At 33.7% G+C, this 13,099-nt stretch overlaps 1 protein-coding gene and 1 long non-coding RNA gene across 2 annotated transcripts; both read left to right on the top strand.

The window, feature by feature from the left end:
* The first annotated feature begins 842 nt into the window (after positions 1-842).
* Positions 843-1,597, top strand: LOC110419652 (uncharacterized). Its single transcript, XR_002445483.1, has 3 exons — positions 843-927; positions 1,018-1,099; positions 1,393-1,597. It is a non-coding gene; the product is annotated as an uncharacterized LOC110419652 (long non-coding RNA).
* A 6,787-nt stretch (positions 1,598-8,384) lies between these two features.
* Positions 8,385-12,412, top strand: LOC110419648 (putative disease resistance protein RGA1). Its single transcript, XM_089783942.1, has one exon. The coding sequence runs from the start codon at positions 8,441-8,443 to the stop codon at positions 12,410-12,412; it is 3,972 nt and encodes a 1,323-aa protein (XP_089640068.1). The 5' UTR covers positions 8,385-8,440.
* Positions 12,413-13,099: the final 687 nt, after the last annotated feature.

Here is a 13,099-nt window from a genome sequence, read left to right as displayed (position 1 = left end):
TAGTTTAGCTTACTCTGTTCACTTCCCCATTTTTATGCATTGATCAATGCAAAATCATCTCTTATACAATGAGACAACCTTGGATGTTCGTGTCATATTTTTGCAGAAAATTAAATGGACAAGAATCGTGAGACAGATTGCTTCTATCATAGAGATTCGAAGTAATTGAAATACCGGTGAAGTGAGCTGAGATGTGAGAGTTAGAATCCTTCTTCTTTTTGCAGATTTATATATCTCTTCTTTTTTCTATCTTCTTTTCAAGGTAATGACTAATATTATAACCTCTTCCTTTCGACAAGCAGATGCCATGAAGTATTAGCCTGAGAATATTGTTTTTTCCTGAGTATCCCTAAGGATTTGCAACTACAAGTTTGTTAGAGGGTCTATCTCCACTCAAGACTCTTGAGTTGAAAGATAGTAATAATAGAAAATGAAGTGAAAGGCCGCTTGTACATTTCCTGCTTTTGTGATGAAGAGATATTGTTATAGGTAATATTTCCTCTTCTTCCAGTTGTAGGGAATATATTAACACCATTCTTCTCTTTTTTTCTACATGTTTATAATGGGATGATAACATTTTTTCATTGTTTGAAGGAGGACGATTTCATCTGGCTAATTTCCTTCCAGGGCAGAATAGTTGTTGAATTGAAATCGAGAGAAATTTCTAATGGTAAAATTTACTGCTAATTTGGTTTGTCTTACTACTTTCATTTGCTTTTTATAAGGAATCCATTAACACCCAACTTCATACTTCTTTCTGCATGTCTTTATTGGGATTATGGACTTTTTCTGATAGTTTGAGAACGGGCCTACGGATTTTAACTTGCCAATACCATTGCGAAGGAAGAGTACTAGAATCGGTGGATTGGAAGGTTTCCTCTCAACAGCGTCATCACTATCTATGTTACAGTTTGATATAAATTCTATGTGAGAGTTAATTTTGCTTTGAGTATTTAAATTCAATAAGGGCTAACTGATGAAAATAATTGAACAGCTTGGCCTCTGGTTTCTTTTTAGATAACAAAGACTGTACAACATGCAACTCTTTCACCTTCTCTTCTCAAGAAGTGAGCCTTGGTCAAACGATCTTGAATTCAAGGTTAATTGGCTTTTCATGTGATGCTCTATTATATATGAGAAATTTTTTGTGTATAGAATCTTCAATATTTTTTTCATTGCTCTAACGTTTAAGATTTTCATTTTCCATAGAAATAAGAGATCTCAATGACTTGCCCGCCAACTCCCTTCTGGCTATTCATGAAATGCAGGTATTCTCAAAGCATTATCTATTGCAAAAATGATGATTGTGTTAATGTCTCTCTAGTTTTTGTTCTTGATCTTTGCATAACTTCATCCTCAATGCTTCTTTATAACAATGGTTTTTTTTACTAGTTATCTGTGAATGGACCCATGCAACACTGGCTAAGTAGTGGCTCGAGTGATTGGAAGAATTGCCTGGAGAGCTAAGCTGGTTGGAAAACCCCTTTCTTCTTTCAAAATCAATGTCAATTGTTCTATCTTGGCCATTCTTGGAGGTCTTTGAGCATTGGCTTCAATTCTAGTCCTCAGGCCTTTACTTAATTAATCCAAACTGTTCAGCGGACCTAAATACAAAAGTTCTTTTATAATGTATATGGAGAAGACCTTTGGGATATTGTTCTAGGATTTCCCATTTATTATATTTAGGTGCTGCAACTACTGTAACCTTATCTTCTTGCATTATAGTAAAAATTTCTTTTGCCCTTCGATCGTGGATGTAGACTATTAAGCCGAAGCATGTAATTTCCCCATGTGTTTTATTATGTGATTCTCAATTTTGTTTTTTTCCTTCAATTCTAAGTTTTCAAACAATGCAGAAAGTGACATGGATGAAGATTATTGGAAAGAAAAATCAAACAATGCCTCCAAGTGATAGATTATATAGCTAGAATCTTTCAAACTTAAAACCCACCTCTTTGAAAAGCACCCTTCAATACCAGAGAATAAGATGGCTTAGTGAATAAGGCCGAGTTTTGTCTCAAAATCCCACCCCAGGTTCGGCTCCTATTGTTGTTAAAACTAGGTGCACAAGAAGCTTCCTTTTTGCTTCCTCCTTCAGAATGAATCATGGCTTCCATAGCTGGCTATATTGACTTCTAGCCTTTGGTTAAGAAGACACAGGCTCCATTAAATTTTGGACTGCTCTTCTAGCTTTACTAAAAGATCCAAAAATGATCAAGCGATACCACTTACCGTATTTGCATCAATTTCTCCCTATAAATGTATTGACAACCTTTCCAAATTGATCAAGAATCCTTTGAAGCCATCTTCAATGGACTCTTATAGGAATATTATTCATAAAGACAGTAAATACCTTCTTCATTTTCCTTCGCCTCCCAACATAATCATTATTGATGATTAAGAGCTTTTATTATTGATTATTGAATTATGCACAAGCTTTTATTTGGTATATGCAGAGGCAATTCAAGTCTTTAATGATATTATAGGCATAATCTTCAAAATCTTTACTTAAATTACTTAAATGATTGAATACTACACTGCAATCAAAAGGTTGGTCTGGAATATCACTTTTAGTGAATGATTCCATCACCTTTTATGAATTTTTGGCCTAAAATTGCTTATAAATTATAATATGTACAATAAGTAGAAGAACAAGAGTGAAATTCCTCTGTGTTTTACCCTTATGTTTTGGAAGAGTCAAATATGTGCAAAAAATTTGGATTTCAAAAAAAATTATCTCTTGCATAAGATCATATAAAGGTTGCATATCTATCTTAATTTTAAAAGCTAAGACCCACTCCATATCTATAAAACCATATTTCTTTGTCACTATGAATTCCAACCCATTAAAAACTCTTAATCATTAAGTATATTTACCCATTAAATAAACTTAATCATCAAATAAGTTTTGACTAATGAAATTTTATCGATTCCAAATTAAATTTTGAATAAAATATCTAACGCATTCACATGCAATTGTCCCTAGCGGTAAACAAAAATCCTCAAATCTGTAAACATTATATAATAATGTTGATAGCACATGCTGGCCAAAGAGCTTTTAGCTAGAGGGAGCAATAAACATTGGAGTCTCGAGCACCACCCACAACCAATAAATATTAGTTTTGCCAACTAATGTTATGCTGCTTTCTATTGCACTTTTATTGTACAATAATTAAAAGAACAAGAGTGAAATTCCTCTATACCCTAATTTTTAATTTTGTATTTTAAATCCTCAATGAATAAGTTGTGCAAATGTGTTATGCAGGAATAAAGACATGGAAAATTAAACTATAAGATCTATAAACTTAACAATTGCATCATTTTCTTTCCATGCACATTTGATTTGTGAGCATTACCAAACAAGCTTCCCAAGCATGCATGAGTGATATCGATCTTCTTAGAATCACTCATTCAATAAACAAAATACTATAATCTGAACTGAAACTTTTTCTTTTCTTTTCTTTTCTTTTCTTTTTTTTTTTTGGTTGATCAAGCTGAAGTGAATTTGAAGTTATATGCAAATTTAGATGCAGTCTAGTCATGCTCTTTTCTTTCAAGTTGTGGCAATTACGTAAACAGAACTACAGATACTCCAAGCAATGGAACCCAATAAGCAGAAAAGATACCATGCAATGTCTCTTGATAGTCAATTCATTCATATCAACTCTACTAACTATTTTACTGCCATAATTCAACATATATATATTTATATATAAAGCATGCAATTAAGCACAAAATGCTGTGAGGAAAAGCAACAAATCTTCATTACTAATGCATGTAATGATCAATGTCCCTCAAATGTATAAACCTGAGACTATTTTCAAGATTATTATTTTATACACCAACGGTCGGATTTTAACTCCGGCCATTAAATATAATTTTTTTTTGAAGGAAAGTTTTGGATGATCCAAAAGGGGCATAGAAAATTACTCCCACTAGTTCAAGGATTACAATAAGTGCTCCATTTCCTTAAAACAAAAAAATATTGCTCCTGTTGCTTCAACCTAAATGTTAAGGCAATAATAATATATTATTACCTCGTATAACTCCAGTCACATAAGCTTAAAGACAGTCCAAATACCAAGGTATTGTATCTCTAAAAGTTAGAGAGAAAAACCCCTCCTTTTTAAATTATTAGATATATTTACCCTTTAAATAAACTTTACCACCAAATAATTTTTAACCAATAAAATTTTAGTAATTCCCAGTTAAAATTTGGATAAAATATCTATCACATTCACATGCAATTGTCCCTAGTAAACAAATATCCTCATATCTATAAAAATTATATAACAATGTTGATATCACATGCTGGCCACAGTGCTTTTGGAGGGAGCATTTAAATTTTGAGTCTCGAGCACCACACACACCCAAGGAAGAAAATGATAAATAAAACAAAGTTTCTCAACGTATAGCATCAGCTTTCGCATTGTAGCTGGATTATCAAAGAAAAGCGAATCTTACATGGGAATTGTAAGCCAAGTTGCCGATATTTTTCCATTGTTCCTAATTTGAATATTAGTGTTCCAAATTTCCTATACCTACTCTGGCTACTTTGTCGTCATAGAGTTCCCGAAGGGATCTCATGCTTTCAATAGTTTAGCCAATTAATGTTATGTTGCTTTCTATTACAATTAATGCTTAATTGCAAAAGAATGATAATTAAATAAGGATCAAGTGTTTATTCTTAAGAACATTTGCGAAATAATAATAGTAATTTTTACTTACAAAGAGAGTCCAGTGTTTTCTTATAAACCAACCAAGAAGATGATAAATAAATGCATACTGAAAATAATTGAAAAATGACCAAAAGAAAGAGATCAATAATTCAAAAGTGCATCAATGATTCCATGTCCCACTTGCTTAGGAGTACAAAGAAAAAAAAATTATAAGTGTGAATTTAATTGCCTTTCGAATAATGGTAAATTTTGTTTAGGGAAAATCTGTACTTCATTAATTAAAGTAATTCAATTTCTTGAAATCTTATGGAGTAGACATTATTATGTTTAAGATCACAAACATGAAGCCAATTTTACCTTAGATAGAATTTCCTTTAATAAAATATTTCCATCCTTTTTTTGTCTTGGAGAGAGAATTAGTCGATGATAATGCTTCAATGACATTAAACTCTCCATTAATGGAGACAGCAATATTGTATTCAGTTCAAACATGAATCAGAAAACTTTGAAAAAGCTTGGAGAATTTCCCTTTTACCTTACTAAAGTTGGTTTCCACATTAGACTTAATGCTTTAAAGGCAAGAACCAAGAAAAGTCCTGATTCCGCATTGAAATTTCTTTGTTAACTTTTAAAGAAAGATAATCAATTAGATGACAAATGACCAAAGGTTTCCCCATCACAAGGAAAAAACAATTGACAGCACTTTCTTCAACATTTTTTAGCTTAGTTTTTCTCAATGCTGGTCATTTTTTTAATTGCAATTTCTCCTTGAGAATACCAAGTCCTGGCTGCAACTTTTCTTGAAAACAGAAAATAAAATGATTCCATGTCCACTAGCAAAAGCTTTACTGGGGACTTGGGATTATTGAAAGAAGCAATTTAGTGTTGGTTACTGGTTTGATGAGATGGACTATTGCATTTACAAAGGAAAACAAACTGTCTGATTAAACAACAGGAAAGTTCTTCCTAGATTTGATAGAATTAAGAATCAAAGTAGGGGAAAACAGAGGCATTTCAGGTCAAGGGTCTTCCACTTTTCAACTAAAACCCAAGAACGTAGGAAGAATGACTTATTTGAGTTCTAAAAGGGCCTTGCTCAAATTGAAGTTAATTTGTGGAAGTTTTTGAAGCTAAGTAATAATCGGATGGAAACAACTTAAATCAGTCACTCAATGTGAATAAAGCTTATTTAAAATTAATTAAGAAGTTAACTACGAAGGAAATCACTACATCGAGTTGACTAACAATCAATTAACCAAGTAAATGGCTTTGTTTTATTTCACTATCATGCATATGGGTGAGATTAGGCTACTACTTGTTAAACAAAGTGTGAAATGAAATCAATTGACCATTAATCTATTTATTTGTAAAAGGATAATGCATTTCCATAGACAAAAAGCGAACCATGCTTCACGCCTGGAAGGAAAAAGAGTAAGTAATTGACGAAATGAAGATAAAACATAGAAAAGCCAAGCTGAAAACAATAAATAAAACAAACTTTCTCAATGTATAGCACTAGCATTCGGCTTTTGCAAGGCAGCTGGTTATTATGAAAGAAAAGAGAATAATATTTGTTTATTAATTAGTGGGGAAACTCACATGGGATGTCTTTGACCCAAGTTGCCAATATTTGTTTATTAATTTCTCGTCATAGAGTTTCCATTTGAGCGTCTTCTTCTATCATCTCCACATCTACAAGCTACACTGTCCCAAGAATTTGTTTGAGCTCTTCTTTAACCTCGACAAAACCTACTCTTCCATTTTATTTTCCTTCACTTTCCCTCTTTTCTTTTAACTCAAAGAACAAAAGCATCTCTGTAGTGTGTTGTTTAACTCTGCAACAAAAAAAAAAAAAGGAAACAATTTTGATCAAATAACTCTAAGTTAATTTGAGTCATACAAGGGTCTTCCCATTAAGTTAACTTGTTATCAAATAAATCTAATTCAAATTATCAATATATCTTTTTATGTGGTTATTTTAAGAAACCTATATATATAATTATGCTATCCAAAGTAAAAGCTTGGGATAAATTAAACTGGACTAATCCAATCTAAAAGCCAGAGGTTTGGCACTAAGCAAAATATTTGTTTGGGGTTCAAGAATAAGCATTATAATGTTGTTTTTGAACCTTAGTCTAATTGGAAAAGAGTTTTGTTTTATTATATTCGGAACCAATGATATAGTTATTAATTAATTTTAATTTAGAGGGAAATTCTCATCATTATCTTTTATATGTTTGAAATTTTGGTATCCAAAAGTTATCACTCAATGTGAAAAGGAAAAAACAATTTGTTTATTAATTAGTTGGTGCGAAAACTCACATTGGACAACTGTGAGCCAAGTTGCCAATATATTTCCATTTATCCTATTCCTTCTCTTATTACTTTGTCGTCATAGAGTTTCCATTGGAGCATCTTCTTCTATCATCTCTACTACCCCAAGAGTTTGTTTGATTTCTGCCTTGCTCTTCTTTTAACTCAACAAAACCTACTCCTCCATTTTATTTTCCTTCACTTTCCTACATTTCTTTTAACTCAAAGAACAAAAGCATATCTGTTGTTTAACTCAGCAAGAAAGAAAAAAAAAAAACAGTTGATCTCTTGAATTGCTTTTTCTTTATCCTTGTTTGCTACGTTTCCTTTCCTTAATTTTGGTTTCCCGATCTCCAGAGTTGGTGAAGTAATTCCATTTCAATTGAGGTAAGCATCAATTAAACATATTATATTCTCCATATTTATTTTTTTTCATATGCTCTATTTCTCTTATCATTTATAAATTTGACTTTTTATTTTTTAAGTTGGCAAATAAAATTAGTTAATTTCTACTTTATTTCTTTACTTCTTAATCCTATGAATGTTTAATAACATACTATGTGTAGCATTTTAGTATGAAATAGTTTTAATGTTATGACTTTAAAATATGTAAAAATATATGAATAAACCTATGCTGAAATTTCATTTTAAGTTTTTTAATTTACTATAAATTTTCATATCTTTTCTATTTTTAACCAACATTTATGGATATTTGGGGAAAGCATTTTATAGAATGATGATACTATGCTTTTTCTTTAATATGAAAATATATTTTTAATTAATATACACATGACTAGTGACAAGAATTTCTACATGTGCAGCATTTTCAATTTCCAAGTGGATCAATCAACAGTCCATTCTCTTGTGATCCACATTTTCATAAAGGTAAGGCACTTTGCAAACATTTTGTAATTGGTTTTTCTCTCTGTAAAACTTTTTACTTGTTAATATTAAAATAAAAAAAATCTATTTTATGAAAGATTCAAGTGATCTTTAATTAAAACAAGTGATCTTTAATTAAAACTATGAACACACCTTTGCAATTTGCATTGCACATTCCTACCAAAAATATTAAAAAATATTCTTAAACTTCCTTTTATAGTTTCTTTTTTTTTTTACTTTTTTTTGTACAACTATTTGTTTTTTATTTCTAACAAAGTTAAGTGAGAAACAAATGACAAAAAAGTGAAATGATAATTAATTAAAAATGAGTAAATGACTAGGGTAAAAATAAATAAATAAATGATTGAATTATATTAAAACTAAAGAGATATATCTCATCATTTAGAATATTATACATATATATACATTTAATTTATCAAAAACTTATTTTGATTTATTCAAACATGCTTATCAGGTGAAGTCCGTTAAGTCTTTCATTACCGTGTTAGTTTGCTTGCATTTCCCTGTCATCTGCTTTAGATTGATTTCAACCAAATTGTAGATCCATGGCGGAATCAATTTTATACGGGGCGCTCGGTAACATCTTTGCCCAGTTAACGTGGCTTGCTGGGCAAAAGATTGGCTCGATTTTCTGGCAGAAAGGCGAACTGGATAAGCTTCAAAAGACCCTCGACATCATAACAGCCGTCATTCTTGATGCTGAGGCGAAGCGGGAGAGCAACCTTGTCGTGAAAAACTTGATTAGTATACTGGAAGATGTTGTCTCTGATGCAGAGGACTTACTGGACGAATTCGACTATGAGCTCCTGCGCCAGAAGGTGCGTCCTCGGGGACAGGTACGCAAGACCTTTCAATACTTCAGGATGGGTCCTAGAGTTAAGGAGATTAGAAAGAGGCTGGACGTGGTTGCAACAGAGATTAAAACGTTTGATTTTAATGTGAGAGTTGTAGAACTGGATAAGAAAACTAAGAATACTGAGAGAGAGACTGCCTCAAAGGTGAGACCGGAATTAGTAATAGGGAGAGAGGAAGAGAAAGAGCACATTATAGAATTGTTGAAGGAGCAAAATCATGGTGACGGCATCTTCAATGTTATTGCCATTGTTGGGTTTGGAGGTTTAGGAAAGACCTCGCTTGCCCGGTTGGTGTATAATGATGCAAAAGTAGCAGATTCCTTCAAAGGGATATGGGTGTGTGTTTCTGAAGAATTTGATGTTCTTGTAATTTTCAGAAATATTTTGAAGTCTCTAGGAGTACGCAATGTGGATGACTGGAATCTAAATGAAGTGCAAAAACAGATTGAACAAAAGTTAAAGGGGAAGAAATATTTACTTGTGTTGGACGATGTGTGGAATGATGACATTTTAAAGTGGAATGAATTTTCACAATATATGGCATTTGGTGCTACCGAAAGCAAAATTATTGTGACAACTCGTAGCATCAAAGTTGCAGCTACTATGGGGGTACGCAGTCCTTACCTTTTAAAAGGTCTAAATGAGGAACAATCTCAGGATTTGTTTGAGAAAGTGGCATTTGAAGGACGTCATATCGATCCAAAGCTTGGACTAATTGGAAAAGTTGTTGCACAAAAATGCAAAGGAGTTCCCCTTTCTATTAAATGTTTGGGAGGTTTGATGAAACAAAAGCCTGATGAAAAATACTGGTTGTCTGTCCAAGAAAATGAAATTTGGGATAACAAGGATGTTTTGTCTGTGCTAAAATTGAGTTATGCTCAGCTACCAAGTAATTTAAAACAATGTTTTGCTTTTTGTTCGCTTTTCCCAAAAGACTCTTGGATACGTAAAGATGAGTTGATTCATTTTTGGCGAGCACAGGGTTACATTCAATTAAAGAACAAAAATGAGAATATACAAGATATTGGTGATGAATACTTTAATGATTTGTTGTCAAGATCATTTTTTCAAGAGGAGGAGGAAGATGGGTATGGGAATAATTTTTGTAAAATGCATGATCTTATCCATGATCTTGCAGTATCAGTAGCAAGTCATCATTTTCATTGGATGAAAGATGAAAAAGAAGAAATTCCAAAAGAAGTCCGTCATGTGTCATTAGAAAATTATTCCAAGGAAATTGATTTGATTTTGTCAAAAATAAAGGGGATAAGGACTATGTTTTTTCGGACACACATTTTCGAGGATTTGTTCATTCGAAATGTAACCTTTTCAAGCTTCAATTATTTACGTATGTTGAATTTGAGGTCAATGGACATTGACATTTTGCCAGATTCAATTGGTGAATTGAAACACTTGAGATACCTTGATCTTTCTAATAATTACAAGATGAAAGTGCTCCCAAATGCAATAGTCAAATTGCACCATCTGCAAACTCTATTACTCCATTCTTGCCTCATTCTTAAAGAGTTACCAAGGGATATACAACAATTGATTAGTTTGGAATATCTCAATATTGATTGTTGCGATAACCTAACGTGCTTGCCGAAAGGTTTAGGGGAATTGACTTCCTTGCAAAGATTGGATAGATTTATTGTGAACAGTGTTGAAGACAATTTATCAACTGCAGCCACGTTGAATGAGTTGCGTAAGCTAGACCTCGGAAACAGCATAGAAATTGATCACTTACACAATGTGAGGAATGTGGAATTAGAATGTAAGGAGGCAAATTTAAAGAAAAAGAAACGGCTTCAGTCTTTGCAATTATCTTGGGAATCTTCCTCTCCGACAACAGCGGCTAGCGAAAAGGATGAGTCATTGTTAAATATTCTTGAGCCACACCCGAATTTGATAGGGCTGAGGGTATCCGGTTATGGAGGAGCAAGGTTTTCGAGTTGGCTATCTTCATTGACTAATTTAGTCCAACTTGAAATAGACAAATTTCATAATTGTCGAGACCTGCCACCCTTGGATCATCTTTCATCTCTCAAATCTCTTTCTCTTAAGAATTCCAATGTTTTAGAACACCTGCCACCTTTGGATCATCTTCTATCTCTCGAGTCTCTTTCTCTTTGGTGGTTAGATGCTTTAGAATACGTGGCAGATTCTTTCCCCGTGCCTTGTTCCACGTTAAGAGAACCATGCTTCCCGTCGCTTGAGAACCTTGAGATCCGGTGCTGTCCCAGTCTCAAAGGATGGTGGAAGACAAAGAATGAGAACCAAGGATCAATAGCTGAGCTGCCTTACTTTCCTTGCCTTTCCAAGTTGGAAATCCACGAGTGTCCAAACTTAACCTCCATGCCGTTGTTTCCAGCTCTCTACGGATATTTGACTTTGGCAGATGCTAGTATAAGGCCTTTGCAACAAACATTGAAGATGAAGATGAAGATGAAGATGATTGAGGCCAGCATGACATCAGAAGAAGCATCATCATCATCAGGGAGCACTTGTCATTCTTATTCGTCAACTGCCCTTCCTCTCTCCAATTTGGAGCGTCTGTTACTTTGTAACATTAAGGATCTAGAAGCTCTGCCAGATGAGTTCCTACAAAATCTCGCTTCTCTTACATTCTTAAGTTTGACAGATTGCCCCAAATTGGAATCGCTGCCGTCGCAAAAGATGAGCTGCCTCACCTCTTTACAAGAATTTTCGGTTGAAAATTGCCGTAATCTGAGGGGTTTGCCGGATTGGATACTCAATCTCACTTCCCTTAGAAGACTTGAAATTCATAAGTGCCTTGAATTACGGTCCATTCCAGAAGGGACGCCTCAGCTTACATCTTTAGAAGAATTATCTGTTTGGAGCTGTCATAAGTTGGGGGCTTTACCTGACTGGATACTCAATCTCACTTCCCTTAAAACACTTCAAATTGTGGAGTGCTTTGAATTACAGCACATGCCAGGAGGGACGCATCAACTTACCTCTTTAAAAGAATTGTTGGTAGGCAATTGCCCTAATCTGAGGGCTTTGCCTGACTGGATACTCAATCTCACTTCCCTTAAAACACTTGAAATTTGGGAGTGCCTTGAATTACAGCACATGCCAAAAGGGACGCCTCGCTTTACATCTTTAGAAGAATTATATGTTTGCTGCCATAATTTGAGGGCTTTGCCAGACTGGATACTCAATCTCACTTCCCTCAAAGACCTTTCCATATGCGAGTGCCTTCAATCACCGTACTTCCAAGAAGGGATGCAAAGCCTCACCTCTTTACAACGATTGATGGTTGTATATTGCCCTAATCTGAGTTCTTCCACACATTCTCTCAAAGCACTTCTAACTCGGGGGTGCCCTGATTTAAGCTCCTGGACAATGAGGCAAAACTACTCCGCTTTAGAAGAATTGAATGTTCAAAATTGCCCTAATCTGGAGGATTTGCTGAATCGCATAGATGAGGAGATCACTTCCCTCAAAACACTTAAAATTTGTAAGTGCCCTGAATTACAAGACTTGCCAGAAAGGATGGATGGCCTTACCTCTTTACAAGTATTGTCAATCAGTGAATGTCCCCAGTTGTCGGAAAGATGTGAAAAGGAGACTGGAATCCTATGGCCTCGCATTGCCCGCATCCCTTCTATTACAATTGATGGGCGACAAATTCAATGATGATCATACAATATAGGTAACCACATGTTTCTTCACCTCTATTTATATTTTCTCCCTTTTCTTGATAAATTTTTTTTTTTCTTCCTGGATTTGTATGATTCGTAATTTGTTGTATGCATGTAATCCAAGTCGACTATGCAAAAGTGGATTTAATCCATTTTCTGCTACTTCTTTCTAAGTGGACTAACACTATTGATTTCTTTTTTCTTTTCTTACTTTGAATTTTGTTTTTGTTAAGTTAGATATTACTAATATGAAATGTGACCAAAACTTGATGTCAAAACGCTGCCAGTATGTCACAGCAATTGGGAACTTTTTTCTTGTTTCAATCTCTCATTCTTCAATTATAATCCTAAATTTTAAGCAGTTAGGATCTCACTAGCAATTGATGGAACCCTTGTGCAGATAGCATATTTATAGTCAAAGCATTAAATTTTATACTCTTATATAGACAAATTTAAAAAAATTACAGCAGTATAGCACACTTATTGTGAAAGCATTAAACTTTATACTCTTGTACATATAAATTAAAAAAAAAAACAGTATTATAAACGTACTTAAGTTATCTAATTATTGTGATTTTTCAGTTTGTTATATCAATTCCTAACTTCTTCTGTTTAACATAAGCATAAAATGGAGCTATGGACAGATTATTGTCAGTTGTTTCACTTCCCCTGTTTTTGTGCA

The sequence above is a fragment of the Theobroma umbraticum genome, unplaced genomic scaffold (genome assembly GCF_002168275.2).
Source record: "Theobroma umbraticum cultivar Fairchild unplaced genomic scaffold, ASM216827v3 scaffold_67.0, whole genome shotgun sequence".
NCBI lineage: Eukaryota > Viridiplantae > Streptophyta > Magnoliopsida > Malvales > Malvaceae > Theobroma > Theobroma umbraticum.
The sequence above is the reverse complement of the archived record's forward strand: the minus strand, read 5'-3'. Positions and strand labels throughout refer to the sequence as shown.